At 37.8% G+C, this 18,800-nt stretch overlaps 1 protein-coding gene across 2 annotated transcripts; it reads left to right on the top strand.

The window, feature by feature from the left end:
* Positions 1 to 1,390: 1,390 nt before the first annotated feature.
* Positions 1,391 to 18,384, top strand: LOC110441374 (delta-like protein C). 2 transcript variants are annotated; one of them, XM_021484491.1, is made up of 7 exons: positions 1,392 to 1,596; positions 4,664 to 4,794; positions 5,806 to 5,881; positions 7,132 to 7,280; positions 12,018 to 12,139; positions 14,099 to 14,224; positions 18,200 to 18,384. In XM_021484491.1, exons 1-7 carry the CDS (start codon positions 1,552 to 1,554, stop codon positions 18,262 to 18,264), a joined length of 714 nt encoding a protein of 237 aa, XP_021340166.1. In that variant the 5' UTR covers positions 1,392 to 1,551; the 3' UTR covers positions 18,265 to 18,384. The 2 variants fall into 2 exon arrangements, with proteins under 2 accessions (XP_021340167.1, XP_021340166.1); XM_021484492.1 differs by lacking the exon at positions 14,099 to 14,224 and having other exon boundaries at positions 1,391 to 1,596.
* Positions 18,385 to 18,800: the final 416 nt, after the last annotated feature.

Genomic DNA, 18,800 nt, shown 5'->3' with positions numbered 1-18,800 from the left:
GTCAGAACTCCGTCCCTCTATAATATGCGGGAAATATGCGACCCGCGCCCGGAGCGCACTTCAAACTGATATTTTAGAAAGTGTGCTAGTTGTTTTGCTATTTTAAGTTTTGTTTAAATTTTCACCTTTTGTGGGATAAAACACTAAAAGCACTTCAGTTGACATAACTCAGTAGTAAAGTACCAATATTGTACAACTTTCCACTTTGTTGATCATTGTGAACTATTTTTGATCATATTATACATTTAAAACTTGCACATTAAAAATGAACTTGCTCTTGTTAACAAAGTACATACAATGATAAAAAAGATGGAATGTTAGCATTGGGTACAATTCAAGAAATACACATTTTTGAGATATTCAAAATGGCCGCCGAATTGGCCTTTAAAAAAAAAACACGAAAAAAGGTCAGAATCATGCTTGCTCTTTGAATTGATCCTAAGTGGGTTTTTTTAATAAGATTCCACTATACTAGATCAAAACGAGATTTGAACGTGACTGAAACCTCAGAAGAGTACATCCTTAAGATATACATGAAGTTGTAATATAAAGTATACTGGCATATTACAATAAGAATACATGTGTTTTATTGAAGATGTACCTGTATATTCATATATGTACTTCCTTAACTGCGTTTGTTAGCGAAACAGTCTGCGAGTGTTTTGTATGCGAAGGATCTGTATAACGGACACAAATATGTAAAAACAAAAATTCCGAAAATATTAAGAAGGACAAAAGAACAACCGTAGAAATATTTCTTCAGAAAAAGACCTTCCTTTTTCATATTTTCCGTATATTTTGTTCGTTTTCTTTGTCCAAATATGATCGTTTTAAGACAAGGGTGATTAAATACTCAAAACCAATATTACCCCACCCTCTTGCATGTCTGGTGTTCTAGTGAGTTAACGTTTAAATGTCTTCGCGAACGTTTTTGGCGAGCGTTGTATTTTGTTGGCAAAAGAACAAAACACTCCCGAAATTTCTTGCTGTAGAACGCCACTCTGTATGTTCTACTTAAGATATCACCGTACATTCTTTTAAAGTTAATCTGCATCTGCATGTTTTATTAAAGACATACATTTATGCACTATTAAAGAGAAACATGTATGTTTTATCAGAGACATACATGTATGTTTTATCAGAGACATACATGTATGTTTTATCAGAGACATACATGTATGTTCTATTAAAGGTAGACCTCTTAGCATTCCTGATATAGTACGTATGGTTGGAGGTGGCTATTATTTAGTATGCTTACTGGATCAAAGTGTTGTTTACTTTGTGGTATGTATAGTACTATGCATTGTGACTCCACAAGTGGTAAGCGATGACTACAGATATACATGTATTATTTCTTATCTCTTACCTTCATAGAACAAGCTGGGGAACCCCACTTTGTATAACCCAATTCGACGTCACACATGGCAGATCGTTCCTTTATCAGAAACAGTTTTACATTTGTAGCTCTGAGCACTGCCCTTGGAATCGTTGACATACGCTAACTATAAATGTGTTCCTGTGTTCGTCTTATCTAACGTAAGAGCTGTTGAGATGGGTTGGTGCTTTATCTTTCACTTAATATACGGAATCAGCAAGGTAAGTGAAAACCTGAGTAATTTTTCTGTGATTAATAATTATTTCTACTTGTTTGTCGATAAATCGAAACCTCTCTTTGTATGTTTGTCTTGTAATGATCAATTGGTGACTTATTTATTATGAAAAGTTCTTTTTTACAACCAATACAATTTTCTATGTGACGTTTGGATGACTAGTACGATATGTACCTTGTCACCTTCATCAGACAAATTACCAGTGAAGACAAATTGATGTCGATTCGACTACGCTGGTAGCGTATGTACAATAGTTGTTATATATGTTCCGAAATGACTCGATTTAGCTGCCCTTTGTTTAATACTTGGTGATAGATGTGCGAGAGCCTATGAGAGTTTAGCTTAATCGAGTCATTTTGGAACATATATAACAACTATTGTACATACACTACCAGCGTAGTCGAATCGACATCAATTTGTCTTCACCGGTAATTTGTCTGATGAAGATGACAGAGTACATATCGTATTAGTCATCGAAACGTCACAGAAAATCTTATTGGTTGTGTGAAAAGGAACTTTTCATAATCCATACTTACCAACTTGAAGAAAATGTCTAGAAAAATGGTGACTTATTTGTATGTTTGGTGTAACATTAATTGATGACTCTATATTTGTATGTTTGCCTCGTAATGGTTGATGGTGAGTCTCTATTGTATGTTTGCCTTGTAATGGTACATTGGTGACTATCTATTGTATGTTTGCCTTGCTAGGGTTAATTGGTGACTCTCTATTGGATGTTTGCATTGTAATGGTTAATTGGTGACTATCTATTGTATGTTTACCTTGTAATAGTTGATTGGTGACTATCTATTGTATGTTTGCCTTGTAATGGTTAATTGGTGACTATCTATTGTATGTTTGCCTTGCTAGGGTTAATTGGTGACTCTCTATTGTATGTTTGCCTTGTAATGGTTAATTGGCGACTATCTATTGTATGTTTGCCTTGTAATGGTTTATTGGTGCATCTCATCTGTATGTATGCCTCGTAATGGTTGATGGTGAGTCTCTATTGTATGTTTGCCTTGTAAGGGTTAATTGGTGACTATCTATTGTATGTTTGCCTTGCTAGGGTTAATTGGTGACTCTCTATTGTAAGGTTACCTTGTAATAGTTAATTGGTGACTATCTATTGTATGTTTGCCTTGTAATGATTGATGGTGACTCTCTATTTGTATGTTTGCATTGTAATGGTAGATTGGTGACTATCTATATTTGTATGTTTGCCTTGTAATGGTTAATTGGTGACTCTCTATTGTATGTTTACCTTGTAATAGTTAATTGGTGACTCTATATTTGTATGTTTGCCTTGTAATGGTTAATTGGTGACTATCTATTGTATGTTTGCCTTGTTATGGTTAATTGGTGACTCTCTATATTTGTATGTTTGCCTTGTAATGGTTAATTGGTGACTATCTATTGTATGTTTGCCTTGTAATGGTTAATTGGTGACTCTATATTTGTATGTTTGCCTTGTAATGATTAATTGGTGACTATCTATTGTATGTTTGCCTTGTAATAGTTAATTGGTGACTATCTATTGTATGTTTACGTTGTAATGGTTAATTGGTGACCATCTATTGTATGTTTACCTTGTAATAGTTAATTGGTGACTATCTATTGTATGTTTGCCTTGTAATAGTTAATTGGTGACTCTCTATTGTATGTTTGCCTTGTAATGGTTAATTGGTGACTATCTATTGTATGTTTGCCTTGTAATGGTTGATGGTGAGTCTCTATTGTATGTTTGCCTTGTTAGGGTTAATTGGTGACTATCTATTGTATGTTTGCCTTGTAATGGTTTATTGGTGCATCTCATCTGTATGTAAGCTCATTATAGATTTTTTGGAATCATTTTACTATACGTTTGGTTATTATTAATTGTTTCTGTGTGTAAGCACATTTAATAATGACTGTTTGGTACCAAACTCTACACACCTGCAGGTCGGGGATTGAGAAAAGAATAGCCTACTGTTACCCACCGCATGTATCGTAACCGTAAGAGGTGACCCATGTGGGAACCCCCTTCAGAATTTAGGACTTACTTTTTTGTCTTTTACAAGGGGACACGAAAGAGACCAAAATAAATCTGCTGCACATATTGCAATATTTGGGATTATTCTATTTCTCCCTATTTCTTAATACCTTTTATTTCCTAGCGCCTTGTTTGGCAACACCTCACCGTTGGCTTTAATGTTGAACGTTCGCCAAATTGAGGAAGACATGCAAGGGTTCTGTCCCCAGGCTGGGACATACCAAACTCCTTAAAAATGGTAGTTGTTATTTTCCTACTTAACGCTCAGCATTTAGGGGAATGGCAGCAACTGATTCATCCGTTGTCAGTATAATATGACCGGGCGGAATGCTGTGTTTAGTGCATGCGGCATAGTATTTCAGTGAGATATCACTATAAAGTCGGCATCAGATCGGCGTTTACACAAGGAGGCAAGTACACTAACATACCCTGTACCGGCACACATACACACATGCACGCTTACACAACACACATGGAGGCACATCCTTAAATGGTTAAACAACGACGTTAATCAAAATAGAACCAAAACCAAACTACCCAACTGTTTGTGCGTTAACTTAGTATTAATTACTTAGGACTTCTCTATTTCTACGGAATGTAAGTGTTTATTATGCTGCACCTCTCTATTTGTATGTAATGTTATTATGTATTATTTTGCACCTCTCTATTTGTATGTTATGTTATTATGTATTATTTTGCACCTCTCAATTTGTATGTAATCTCATTTTGTATTATTTTGCACCTCTCAATTTGTATGCAAGTTCAGCGTTAATTATTTGGTACATCTCTTTTTGTGCGTAAGCTTTGCTTAGATGATTTAGTATGTTTATAATATTAATTCAACAACAAATACGAATTAAAACCAATAAAAAAGTATTTCGTTAATTTGTCAAACACTGTCATAAATATATATTATTAATTTTGTATTAAAGCTGATACTGCGAGACATTCTCCGTTTTTATTATTTTAGAAATGTGCAGTTTTAGAAATACTTTATTTAAAATTGTATTTGTATTGACAGGTTATAGATGTTAGTGGAGGGGGAACGGGGCTGGTTCGCCTCCTTGATTATTCTAGCACCACAGTCCAGGACACAACAGGTGCTACTGTCGACGTTTGTGTCGGACCAACAGTGCAGAAAGTGGATTCACAGTTAGTATGTTCACTAAGATAAAATCTGTCTCAATGATAAGGCTTCTCCATAGATATATTCGGCTGGTTTTATAGATAAACACAGGAATGGGCCTCGTTCGACAACACGCCTATACTATAATCAAGGTTGCAAACTCGATAACCTTAGTTATATGACCTTGTTGCAAAAACCGTTCATCGACTGTCTTAGCAAAATATACGGTTGACCAAATATACATATGAGACGTCGTAGAGACATATCGATGGTTATAAAGGGAACTGGTTATGCATGTAAGCTGCTTATATAGGGTATCAGGTTATACAGGCTAGCTGATTATAAAAATTAGCTAGTTATACAACTTAGCTCGTTATACAAGTTAGCCATTAATACAAGTTAACTGGTTATAAAGGCTTGCTGCTAATACAGATAGCTGGTTGAAGAGGTAAATTGGTTATACATGTAGCTGGTTATACAAGATAACTGGTTATACAAGATAACTGGTTACACATGTTAGCTGGTTATACAAGATTACTGGTTATACATGTTAGCTGGTTATACAAGATAACTTGTTATACATGTTAGCTGGTTATACAAGATAGCTGGTTATACAAGATAACTGGTTATACAAGTGAGCTGGTTATACAAGATAACTGGTTATACAAGATAACTGGTTATACAAGATTACTGGTTATACATGTTAGCTGGTTATAAAAGATTACTGGTTATACATGTTAGCTGGTTATACAAGATAACTGGTTATACAAGTGAGCTGGTTATACAAGATAACTGGTTATACATGTTAGCTGGTTATACAGATTAGCCTTTAATACAAGTTAACTGGTTATAAAGGCTTGCTGCTAATACAGGTAGCTGGTTGAAGAGGTAACTTGGTTATATAAGTTAGCTGGTTATACAAGATAACTGGTTATACATGTTAGCGTGTTATAAAGGTTCGTTAGTTGTGGATATATAGTGGATTCGTATGAACTTGCTGTTAAAAGTTAGTTGATAAGTTGTTATTTTTTTTCCAGATGTTTGTGTGGCAGAACAACTGTAAAATTGGATCAACAATCCGACTTCATTTTCTTCCGTTTCAAATCCGCGACGGTGAATATGTTTTTAAAGTTGAACTTCTTCTTGGTATGTTTCATAGGAAAAAAGATCCGAGGCAATGTCACAATAAAATGCACCATTTTATCTGTTTAAGACATGATGACTTGCAATAATTATAGTCTCAAGAACTTTCATGTCAATCTTGAATCTCAATAGTCTATAAATTATTTTATAAACATTTCCGGGATCTGATTAATATGATCAGGCCCAACACCATGACTGTTAAAATGATGTTTAAATTTTACTGGCAACAGTTTCTTAACTACTTTCTTTAATCACGGTTTTTAAAGAGGAAAATGTCATGCAAGTAGGTTTTAAAATTCATTTTTATTAAAGCAACGAAATATTTTGAGTGTATCTTAATAGTTAGACTACACGTCAATTATTTAATTTACATTAAGATATAGCTTTGTGTTTCCGCTGCGCTAGATTAAAGGTTTTTTAAGCAACATTCGTTCTGTTGCAAAAGTAGTTTAAACCAATTTGGATTTCGAAAACGTTTGACCCCTATCATCAACGATGAATCCTTGATGGACGAAACAACTGTGTGGTAGGATGCAGTGTGATGAACAACTGTATGGTAGGGTGCAGTGTGATAAACAACTGTATGGTAGGACGCAGTGTGATAAACAACTGTGTGGTAGGATGCAGTGTGATGAACAACGGTATGGTAGGATGCAGTGTGATAAACAACTATATGGTAGGATGCAGTGTGATAAACAACTGTGTGGTAGGATGCAGTGTGATGAGCAACGGTATGGTAGGATGCAGTGTGATAAACAACTATATGGTAGGATGCAGTGTGATAAACAACTAGTGTGACAAACAACTATATGGTAGGATGCAGTGTGATAAACAACTGTGTGGTAGGATGCAGTGTTACAAACAACTATATGGTAGGATGCAGGGTGATAAACAACTGTGTGGTAGGATGCAGTGTGATAAGCAACGGTATGGTAGGATGCAGTGTTATAAACAACTATATGGTAGGATGCAGTGTGATAAACAAATGTGTGGTAGGATGCAGTGTGATAAACAACTATATTGTAGGATTCAGTGTGACAAACAAATGTGTGGTAGGATGCAGTGTGACAAACAACTATATGGTAGGATGCAGTGCGATAAACAACTGTATGGTAGGATGCAGTGTGACATACAACTGTATGGTAGGATGAAGTGTGACTCATTTCGGTTAACTGTATTTATTGCTATTTTTTATGTTGTGTTTCGTTCATCTTTCTTAGAACGGGTTGGTGGTGAGTGTAGGAGAGTTGGACTATGACAGGGACACTTCTGGCGACAATGAGGAATTATCCGATCTCACCTTTTCGATGGGACCTCCTGACTCCAAAAGTAGTGTACGCACCGAAACAGCGAGTAGAGAAAGAACTAAGTAAGGCATTATTGTACCGTAAGGTCTTGCGCGGTATCGGGTTTTCTTTTAGCACTGAATGATGCCCTCTTTGGGATATCAAATGAAGCTGGCAGTGTGACGAAAAAGTTAGTTAAAGACCATAAAATATGCGGGCAATGTGATATCATTCAAAATTTACATCTTCAATTATAAGCAAAAGCCCTACACAATTATAGAAATTTTCAAGATTTAATCATCAAACGTATGCATGGAAATTGGTTTACTTTACCGTCACTGTATCATATCGTCCATGTGGAGTAGTTATCGTGCTCAGTTGATCCCTAAGTGGCGGCATGGCTAATGATATCATAAATAATGAATGGCATGAATATATATCAATCTAAAAAAAGCAGGCAATCTACAGAATATATTTTATAAAATTAATTTTTTTGAGTTTTGTAGGTAATATAACGGTTAGAAAAATACGTATGAAACAATGACATTGTTGTCCAATGCCTCTGTGATAAATAGTGTAAATGGTGAGATGATTAAAATCAAATTATTGCGTAGGTCTTGTTTAATCGGGATTATGTCGTAAAAACATCTACACGGTCATGGGAAACAGTATATAGACATCTACATGGTCATGGGAAACAGTATATAAACATTAACATGGTCATTGGAAACAGTAAATAAACATCTACACGGTCATTGGAAGCAGTATATAGACATCTACACGGTCATGGGAAACAGTATATAAACATTAACATGGTCATTGGAAACAGTAAATAAACATCTACACGGTCATTGGAAACAGTATATAGACATCTACACGTTCATGAGAAACAGTATATAAACTTCTATATCGTCATGGGAAACAGTATATAGACATCAACATGGTCATTGGAAACAGTAAATAAACATCTACATCGTCATGGGAAACAGTATATAAACATCTACATGGTCATGAGAAACAGTATATAAACATCTACACGTTCATGAGAAACAGTATATAAACTTCTATATCGTCATGGGAAACAGTAAATAAACATCTACACGGTCATGGGAAACAGTATATAAACGTCTACACGGTCATGAGAAACAGTATATAAACATCTACATGGTCATGGGAAACAGTATATAAACTTCTATATCGTCATGGGAAACAGTATATAAACATCTACATGGGCATGGGAAACAGTATATAAACATCTACACGGTCATGGGAAACAGTATAGACATCTACATCGTCATGAGAAACAGTATATAGACTTCTACATCGTCATGGGAAACAGTATATAAACATCTACATGGTCATGGGAAACAGTATATAAACATCTACACGGTCATGGGAAACAGTATATAAACGTCTACACGGTCATGAGAAACAGTATATAAACATCTACACGGTCATTGAAAACAGTATATAAACATCTACACGGTCATGAGAAACAGTATATAAACATCTACACGGTCATGAGAAAAAGTATATAAACATCTACATCGTCATGGGAAACAGTATATAAACATCTACACGTTCACGGGAAACTGTATAAAAACATCTATATCGTCATGGGAAACAGTATTGAACGTGTAGATGTTTATATACTGTTTCCCATGACGATGTAGATGTCTATATACTGTTTCCCATGACCGTGTAGATGTTTATATACTGTTTCCCATGACCATGTAGATGTTTATATACTGTTTCCCATGACCGTGTAGATGTCTATATACTGTTTCACGTGAACGTGTAGATGTTTATTTACTGTTTCCCATGACCGTGTAGATGTTTATATACTGTTTCCCATGATCGTATAGATGTTTACATACTGTTTCCCATGACGGTGTAGATGTTTATATCCTGTTCCACGTGAACGTGTAGATTTTTATATCCTGTTTCCCATGACCGTATAGCTGTTTATATACTGTTTCACGTGAACGGGTAGATGTTTATTTACTGGTTCCCATGACCGTGTAGCTGTCTAAACTGTTTCCCATGCCCGTATAAATGTTAACATACTGTTTCTTATGACGATGTAGATGTATATTCTGTTTCCCATGACCGTGAAGATGTTTATATACTGTTTCCCGTGACCATGTAGATGTTTATATACTGTTTCCCGTGAACGTGTAGATGTCTATATACTGTTTCCCGTGACCGTGTAGATGTTTACATACTGTTTCCCATGACCGTGTAGATGTTTATATACTGTTTCCCATGCCCGTGAAGATGTTTATATACTGTTTCCCGTGACCATGTAGATGTTTATATACTGTTTCACGTGAACGTGTAGATGTTTATATACTGTTTCCCATGACCGAGAAGATGTTTATATACTGTTTCCCGTGACCATGTAGATGTTTATATACTGTTTCCCGTGACCGTGTAGATGTTTATATACTGTTTCCCATGCCCGTGAAGATGTTTATATACTGTTTCCCGTGAACGTGTAGATGTCTATATACTGTTTCCCGTGACCGTGTAGATGTTTACATACTGTTTCCCATGACCATGTAGATGTTTATATACTGTTTCCAATGACCATGTAGATGTTTTTATACTGTTTCCCATGACCGTATAGATGTTAAATACTGTTTCCCATGACCGTGTAGATGTTAACATACTGTTTCCCATGACCGTGCAGATGTTTATATATTGTTTCCCATGACCGTCTAGATGTTTATATACTGTTTCCCGTGACCGTGTGGATGTTTACATACTGTTTCCCATGACCATGTAGATGTTTATGTACTGTTTCCCATGACCGTGTAGATGTTTTTATACTGTTTCCCATGACCGTATAGATGTTAAATACTGTTTCCCATGGCCGTGTAGATGTTTATATACTGTTTCCCATGACCGTGTAGATGTTAACATACTGTTTCTCATGACGATGTAGATGTATATACTGTTTCCCGTGAACGTGTAGATGTCTATATACTGTTTTCCATGACCGTGTAGATTTTAAATACTGTTTCCCATGACCGTGCAGATGTTTATATACTGTTTCCCATGACCGTATAGATGTTTATATACTGTTTCCCATGACCGTATAGATGTTAAATACTGTTTCCCATGACCGTGTAGATGTTAAATACTGTTTCCCATGACCGTGTAGATGTTTATATACTGTTTCCCATGACCATGTAGATGTTAACATACTGTTTCCCATGACCGTGTAGCTGTCTATACTGTTTCCCATGACCGTCTAGCTGTCTATAATGTTTCCCATGACCGTGTAGCTGTCTATACTGTTTCCCATGACCGTATAGATGTTTATATACTGTTTCCCATGACCGTATAGATGTTAATATACTGTTTCCCATGACCGTATAGATGTTTATATACTGTTTCCCATGACCGTATAGATGTTAACATACTGTTTCCCATGACCGTGTAGCTGTCTATACTGTTTCCCAAGACCGGGTAGATGTTTATATACTGTTTCCCATGACCATGTAGATGTTAACATACTGTTTCCCATGACCGTGTAGCTGTCTAAACTGTTTCCCATGACCGTATAAATGTTAACATACTGTTTCCCATGACCGTATAGATGTTAACATACTGTTTCCCATGACCGTGTAGCTGTCTATACTGTTTCCCATGACCGTATAGATGTTTATATACTGTTTCCCATGACCGTATAGATGTTAACTACTGTTTCCCATGACCATGTAGATGTTTAAATACTGTTTCCCATGACCGTATAGATGTTAAATACTGTTTCCCATGACCGTATAGATGTTTATATACTGTTTCCCATGACCGTGTAGATGTTAAATACTGTTTCCCATGACCATGTAGATGTTTAAATACTGTTTCCCATGACCGTATAGATGTTAAATACTGTTTCCCATGACCGTATAGATGTTTATATACTGTTTCCCATGACCGTGTAGATGTTAAATACTGTTTCCCATGACCATGTAGATGTTTAAATACTGTTTCCCATGACCGTATAGATGTTAAATACTGTTTCCCATGACCGTATAGATGTTTATATACTGTTTCCCATGACCGTATAGATGTCAACCTAAAATCTATACATGATATTGTTTGTCGATATTTATATGTTTTTCAGCGCGCTGTATAATCTTATATATTATATGATTCGGTTTACTACTGTCCTGGTACACTGTGATAGTGTATAAAACAGTGTTTTGATACTACATGTAATATACTGATTTCCATCACTGACGTATGCTAGTATTGGTGTATAGGTGTTTTCAACTGCCAAGTATACTCTATATGTAAACAGGGTTTCATGCATTTAGTTTTCTTCGCTTTTCTTTGAATGGGGCGGTTTACAACATGATAAGCGTGACGACTTCACGAATTTTCCCTATCCTGATATTGACATCACTCTTTCTCCCCCCCGATGATGTTAACGTGTTGCCGCTGATTCGATAATTGCCCGGAATACCACGTTTACCGAGGTAAATACATGTATTGAATGCTGATAGTCGGACAGTATGCACGTTTATGGCGGCCATCAAGTTCTTGTTGTTATTTCTGTATGTCATCGACGATTTGGAAAATTATGATTTGTGCGCCTTGTGGCTTCGGTGTTACTATTCTGGTTCCCGCGTTAAGCAGGTGACATTACTTGGATTCAAACCAAACAATGCATGGTGGGTTTCATCGGTGGAACAGAAGATGTCTTCTAGAACACATTTTATTGATTGATTAGATGATTATTTTAAATTAACGTAAGTGAAAGTAACTCTAAACATTATACTTGATTGATAAATATAACTTATTATCAACAGCATCAGCATAGCGTACATACTCGCTTGTGACGAGTATTACTACGGCGACTGTTCAACGTACTGCCGACCCAAATACCCAATGTATGGCTGTGACAGAGGAGGGCAGAGGACATGTCTGACAGGTAAGATATACACGTGCTGTCGACCTAAATACCTAATGTATGGCTGTGATAGGGCAGGGCAGAGGATATATATTACTGGTAAGTTATCCACGTACCGTCGACCCAGAAAACAAAAAATGTAAAGTGCACTGTGCGGCTGGGTATTGAACTTGTCCACTTTCCTATACAAAGGAGGAGGCGCTTCATCTTAACATACACTGGTCTACTGCATACTAGTGTGCGTTAAACTTATCGTGACATTTATTAATATGCATAATACACTTGTGCAATACAAACATCTTATGAACAAGTACCCTTGTTATAGTCTATTTCGCTGCTATGTGATACTTACGTCGGATTTCAGTAAAGAACAACTCGAGTTAAACAATACTTATTATAAAGTACACAAAAAGCTGTAAAGTTTATTACTTCTAATTAAAGAATTAAGAGAAAGTGATTAAACAATAGAGGAAAAGGAGTTGGGTTTACGAATCATTTATGCAACAGTCTTTGTCAAAATTATTTGAAAGTCATCAAAACAATATTTTGAACACAAAATCGATAAAGCTAGGGTAAAATATGAACAAAGAAAATACTTAAATGGAGACTATGGAAAAGGTATCAGGCGAATAAAATGAGGTGTTCTAGAAGGGTAAGCGTCCTCTGTCCATCGAAAGTCGTCGTCAAAATCCCAGTCATGTTACCTTGTCGAGGCGAGAACCAGGGTAGTAACAACGAAGCAACGAGGAATACTGAGTAATATAATTAGAATGATCCTCAAAGAAATAACGTATATCTTAATGTTATCATGATAAATAACTTTGTAACATCTATATACGACTTAAACAGCTACCTGAAGCATAATAAATTCATTATCACTGGTTGTCAGTCTGAGAATACTCAAGAAGAAGTTGAGAACGGCTTAAGAACAAATAGCGGAGTACTTGGGAATGGATTTATTATCTATATACTACTTTATACCACCTACCGGTAGCATGATAAATTAATTAGCATTGGTTGCCAGTATGAGAAGAAGTTGAGAAGGGATTTTCCCATTCCCCAGCACTTGGGAATGTATTTTCTCAAAAAAGAGCGTCCGCTTGCGCCAGATGACGTCCGAAACCGGAATTAGTTTCCACACAAAAGTGATCCGCGTAAGAAAATAGTCCGTCATGAACATATCAATACAAAGTTACAAAAAAATATTGTGAGAATAACAACACCATTTCAGGTGTAAATGTGCATATGGAAAAACCAATGACGATAGGATTGATTAAAAAATATTTTTTCTACGTAGTTTTAAGTAGTAGTCTAAGGTTCATTGTATTCCTCCGCGCAAAACTTCTATTTGTTTACGTTTGTCACAGACGATCGTTGACCATTGAGCTTAGAAGTCATTTGGAAAACATAGTGTTTAGTTGAGTTTTTTAAATGTAGAAATACTTAAGATAGTAGTCTATAGATGATAAATAGTTTATCATACAGTATTTTCAGTGTTTGTCATTCGAACAATTTTCTCATCGCTCGCACGTAGATAAAATCTCGAGTCCACCTCTCGATTTTATCCACTTGCTCGCGATGAGAACTGCTCGCGATAGGTGACGTCCTAACTCGTAAAAAGATATCCACACAAAAAGTGATCTGCGGTGGCCTCTCGATTGGCCTCACGTGCTAGCAATGACAAAACGGTTTTTAGGACAAACCCTGAAAATACAGTGTAATATTCTATGAATACCTGCCCATAGTCATGATCTCTGAAAACGTTATGTTGTAAGTTTGTCCGTAAGCAGTTTGTCCGACATCTACCAGAGCATGATATTCAGAGAAAGATCGTTAGTATTTTATGTTGTAGTCTCAAATACATTTTTGAAAATGTTCATCTGTTTCCACGACAGGGGTTATTTAATGCCTAAAAGACGTCATTTTGCAGTACATCTAATCATCGTTCTTGTCTTATGATACTCTGGTGTCGAAATTTAGGTTGGAAAGGTGGCCGTTGTGACGTCAGAGATGATACCTGTGGGACCAATCCCTGTCGCCATGGTGGAACGTGTACCAACATCCCACACAACCACCACTTCTGTATGTGTACAGCAGAGTGGACAGGTAAACCTTCCCCAACATCCCACACAACCACCACTTCTGTATGTGTACAACAGAGTGGACAGGTAACCCTCCTCCAACATCTCACACAACCACCACTTCTGTATGAGTACAGCAGAATGGACAGGTAAACCTTCTCCAACATCCCACACAACCTGCACTTCTGTATGTGTACAGCAGAGTGGACAGGTAAACCTCCTCCAACATCCCACACAACCATGTACAGCAGAGTGGACGGGTCAACCTTCTCCAAACTCTCACACAACCACCCCCCACCACGTCTGTATGTGTACAGCAGAGTGGACAGGTAAATCTTCTCCAACATCCCACACAACCACCAGTTCTGTATGTGCACAGCAGAGTGGACAGGTAAATCTTCACCAACATCCCATATCACCACCACCCCTGTATGTGTACAGCAGAGTGGACAGGTAAACCCCCTCCAACATCTCACACAACCACCACGTCTGTATGTGTACAGCAGAGTGGACAGGTAAATCTTCACCAACATCCCATATCACCACCACCTCTGTATGTGTACAGCAGAGTGGACGGGTCAACCTTCTCCAAACTCTCACACAACCACCACCCACCACGTCTGTATGTGTACAGCAGAGTGGACAGGTAAACCTCCTCCAACATCTCACACAACCACCACTTCTGTATGTGTACAGCAGAGTGAACAGGTAAACCTTCTCTAACATCCCACACAACAACCACTTATTTATGTGTACAGCAGAGTGGACAGGTAAACCTCCTCCAACATCTCACACAAACACCACGTCTGTATGTGTACAGCAGAGTGGACAGGTAAACCTTCTCAAACATCTCACAAAACCACCACCTCTGTATGTGTACAGCAGAATGGACAGGTAAACATTCTCCAACATCCCACACAACCACCACTTCTGTATGTGTACAGCAGAGTGGACAGGTAAACCTTCTCCAACATCTCACACAACCACCACTTCTGTATGTGTACAGCAGAGTGGACAGGTAAACCTTCTCCAACATCCCACACAACCACCACTTCTGTATGTGTACAGCAGAGTGGACAGGTAAACCTTCTCCAACATCCCACACAACCACCACTTCTGTATGTGTACAGCAGAGTGGACAGGTAAACCTTCTCCAACATCCCACACAACCACCACTTCTGTATGTGTACAGCAGAGTGGACAGGTAAACCTTCTCCAACATCCCACACAACCACCACTTCTGTATGTGTACAGCAGAGTGGACAGGTAAACCTTCTCCAACATCCCACACAACCACCACTTCTGTATGTGTACAGCAGAGTGGACAGGTAAACCTTCTCCAACATCCCACACAACCACCACTTCTGTATGTGTACAGCAGAGTGGACAGGTAAACCTTCTCCAACATCTCACACAACCACCACTTCTGTATGTGTACAGCAGAGTGGACAGGTAAACCTCCTCCAACATCCCACACAACCACCACTTCTGTATGTGTACAGCAGAGTGGACAGGTAAACCTTCTCCAACATCCCACACAACCACCACTTCTGTATGTGTACAGCAGAGTGGACAGGTAAACCTTCTCCAACATCCCACACAACCACCACTTCTGTATGTGTACAGCAGAGTGGACAGGTAAACCTTCTCCAACATCCCACACAACCACCACTTCTGTATGTGTACAGCAGAGTGGACAGGTAAACCTTCTCCAACATCCCACACAACCACCACTTCTGTATGTGTACAGCAGAGTGGACAGGTAAACCTTCTCCAACATCCCACACAACCACCACTTCTGTATGTGTACAGCAGAGTGGACAGGTAAACCTTCTCCAACATCCCACACAACCACCACTTCTGTATGTGTACAGCAGAGTGGACAGGTAAACCTTCTCCAACATCCCACACAACCACCACTTCTGTATGTGTACAGCAGAGTGGACAGGTAAACCTTCTCCAACATCCCACACAACCACCACCTCTGTATGTGTACAGCAGAGTGGACAGGTAAACCTTCTCCAACATCTCACACAACCACCACTTCTGTATGTGTACAGCAGAGTGGACAGGTAAACCTTTTCCAACATCTCACACAACCACCACTTCTGTATGTGTACAGCAGAGTGGACAGGTAAACTTTTTCCAACATCTCACACAATCGCCACTTCTGTATGTGTACACCAGAGTGGACAGGTAAACCTTCTCCAACATCCCACACAACCGCCACTTCAGGACATGGCTGTGCGTCGAGGTCTATTGAATTCGTTGTTTACTACAGTAGTGACAAAAGTTCCTAGTACTCAGTATTATACTTCAGGACATAACTGTGAGTCGAGATCTGCTGGATACATTGTTTACTACAGTAGTGATAAAGTTCCTAGAACTAAGGATTGTACTTCAGGACATAACTGTGAGTCGAGATCTGCTGGATACATTGTTTACTACAGGAGTGATAAAGTTCCTAGTACTCAGTATTGTACTTTAGGACATAACTGTGAGTCGAGGTCTGCTGGACACATTGTATACTATAGTAGTGATAAAGTTCCTAGAACTCAGTATTGTACTTCAGGACATAACTGTGAGGCGAGGTCTGCTGGATACATTGTATACTATAGCAGCGATAAAGTTCCTAGTACTCAGTATTGTAGTTCAGGATATAACTGTGAGTCGAGGTCTGCTGGATACATTGTATACTATAGTAGTGCTAAAGTTCCTAGTACTCAGTATTGTACTTCAGGACATTACTGTTAGTCGAGATCTGCTGTATACATTGTTTACTACAGTAGTGATAAAGTTCCTAGTACTCAGTATTGTACTTTAGGACATAACTGTGAGTCGAGGTCTGCTGGATACATTGTTTACTACAGTTGTGATAAAGTTCCTAGTACTCAGTATTGTACTTAAGGACATAACTGTGAGTCGAGGTCTGCTGGACACATTGTATACTATAGTAGTGATAAAGTTCCTAGAACTCAGTATTGTACTTCAGGACATAACTGTGAGGCGAGGTCTGCTGGATACATTGTATACTATAGTAGTGATAAAGTTCCTAGTACTCATTATTGTACTTCAGGACATAACTGTGAGTCGAGATCTGCTGGATACATTGTTTACTACAGTAGTGATAAAGTTCCTAGAACTAAGGATTGTACTTCAGGACATAACTGTGAGTCGAGGGCTGCTGGATACATTGTATACTATAGTAGTGATAAAGTTCCGAGTACTCAGTATTGTACTTCAGGACATAACTGTGAGGCGAGGTCTGCTGGATACATTGTATACTATAGCAGCGATAAAGTTCCTAGTACTCAGTATTGTAGTTCAGGATATAACTGTGAGTCGAGGTCTGCTGTATACATTTTATACTATAGTAGTGATAAAGTTCCTAGTACTCATTATTGTACTTCAGGACATAACTGTGAGTCGAGGGCTGCTGGATACATTGTATACTATAGTAGTGATAAGGTTCCTAGTACTCAGTATTGTACTTCAGGACATTACTGTTAGTCGAGATCTGCTGTATACATTGTTTACTACAGTAGTGATAAAGTTCCTAGTACTCAGTCTTGTACTTCAGGACATAACTGTGAGTCGAGGGCTGCTGGATACATTGTATACTATAGTAGTGATAAAGTTCCTAGAACTCAGTATTGTACTTCAGGACATAACTGTGAGGCGAGGTCTGCTGGATACATTGTATACTATAGTAGTGCTAAAGTTCCTAGTACTCAGTATTGTACTTCAGGATATAACTGTGAGTCGAGGTCTGCTGTATACATTTTATACTATAGTAGTGATAAAGTTCCTAGTACTCATTATTGTACTTCAGGACATAACTGTGAGTCGAGGTCTGCTGGATAAATTATTTACTACAGTAGTGATAAAGTTCCTAGAACTAAGTATTGTACTTCAGGACATAACTGTGAGTCGAGATCTGCTGTATACATTGTTTACTACAGTAGTGATAAAGTTCCTAGTACTCAGTATTGTACTTCAGGACATAACTGTGAGACACCAGTACACGGCGCCTGGACACCCGACGTCATCATGATAGCGCCTTAACCCCTGGACGTCAGCATGATAGCGCCTTGACCCCTGGACGATCGAACGTGGTGTGCCTCTACAACTACTTTTTGTATGTTGACAAAACAATAATTGTAAAAGTTAAAACAAATGACGTGATATACATTGTTGATTGTTTTTATTTATTCATAGTCTTAAACAAACGACCGCATATAGGCAAGACATACACATATTCATGACGTGATCATTATCGATCTTATTGTGACTTCATAATTCATTATTATTTTATCGCCCGTTTTACGCTATTTAAATTTGTAGAAAACAATAGAATATTATATAATTGAAGATCAATATCAAAATAATATAAAATTTCGTAGAAATAGATAGATAGAGCTCTGTTAAATTTTAGCTTTAAAAGGTTGAACAAACCTTGTTGAGTGGGCTGTTTGTGTATTACGACAACGTTCCCCCTTCCCCGGCTAGTGTTACCAAACTGTTGAAGTTTAAAGTAAGATGTGTCTTTATTAAACGCTGGTTATTAAAAATATCTAAGTCTTTATCGCCCGGAGCCTCAT

The sequence above is a fragment of the Mizuhopecten yessoensis genome, unplaced genomic scaffold (genome assembly GCF_002113885.1).
Source record: "Mizuhopecten yessoensis strain PY_sf001 unplaced genomic scaffold, ASM211388v2 scaffold715911, whole genome shotgun sequence".
Taxonomy (NCBI): Eukaryota; Metazoa; Mollusca; class Bivalvia; order Pectinida; family Pectinidae; genus Mizuhopecten; species Mizuhopecten yessoensis.
This window is presented reverse-complemented; position numbering and strand designations above follow the sequence as displayed.

What these genes read in the sequence shown, in the direction of transcription:
- LOC110441374 (XM_021484491.1), top strand. Translation starts at nt 1,552, where the DNA reads ATGGGTTGGTGCTTTATCTTTCACTTAATATACGGAATCAGCAAG. An exon ending in TCCGTTTCAAATCCGCGACG is followed by an intron (nt 5,882 to 7,131) that starts GTGAATATGTTT and finishes CATCTTTCTTAG; the next exon opens with AACGGGTTGGTGGTGAGTGT. An exon ending in GCAGAGGACATGTCTGACAG is followed by an intron (nt 12,140 to 14,098) that starts GTAAGATATACA and finishes GTCGAAATTTAG; the next exon opens with GTTGGAAAGGTGGCCGTTGT.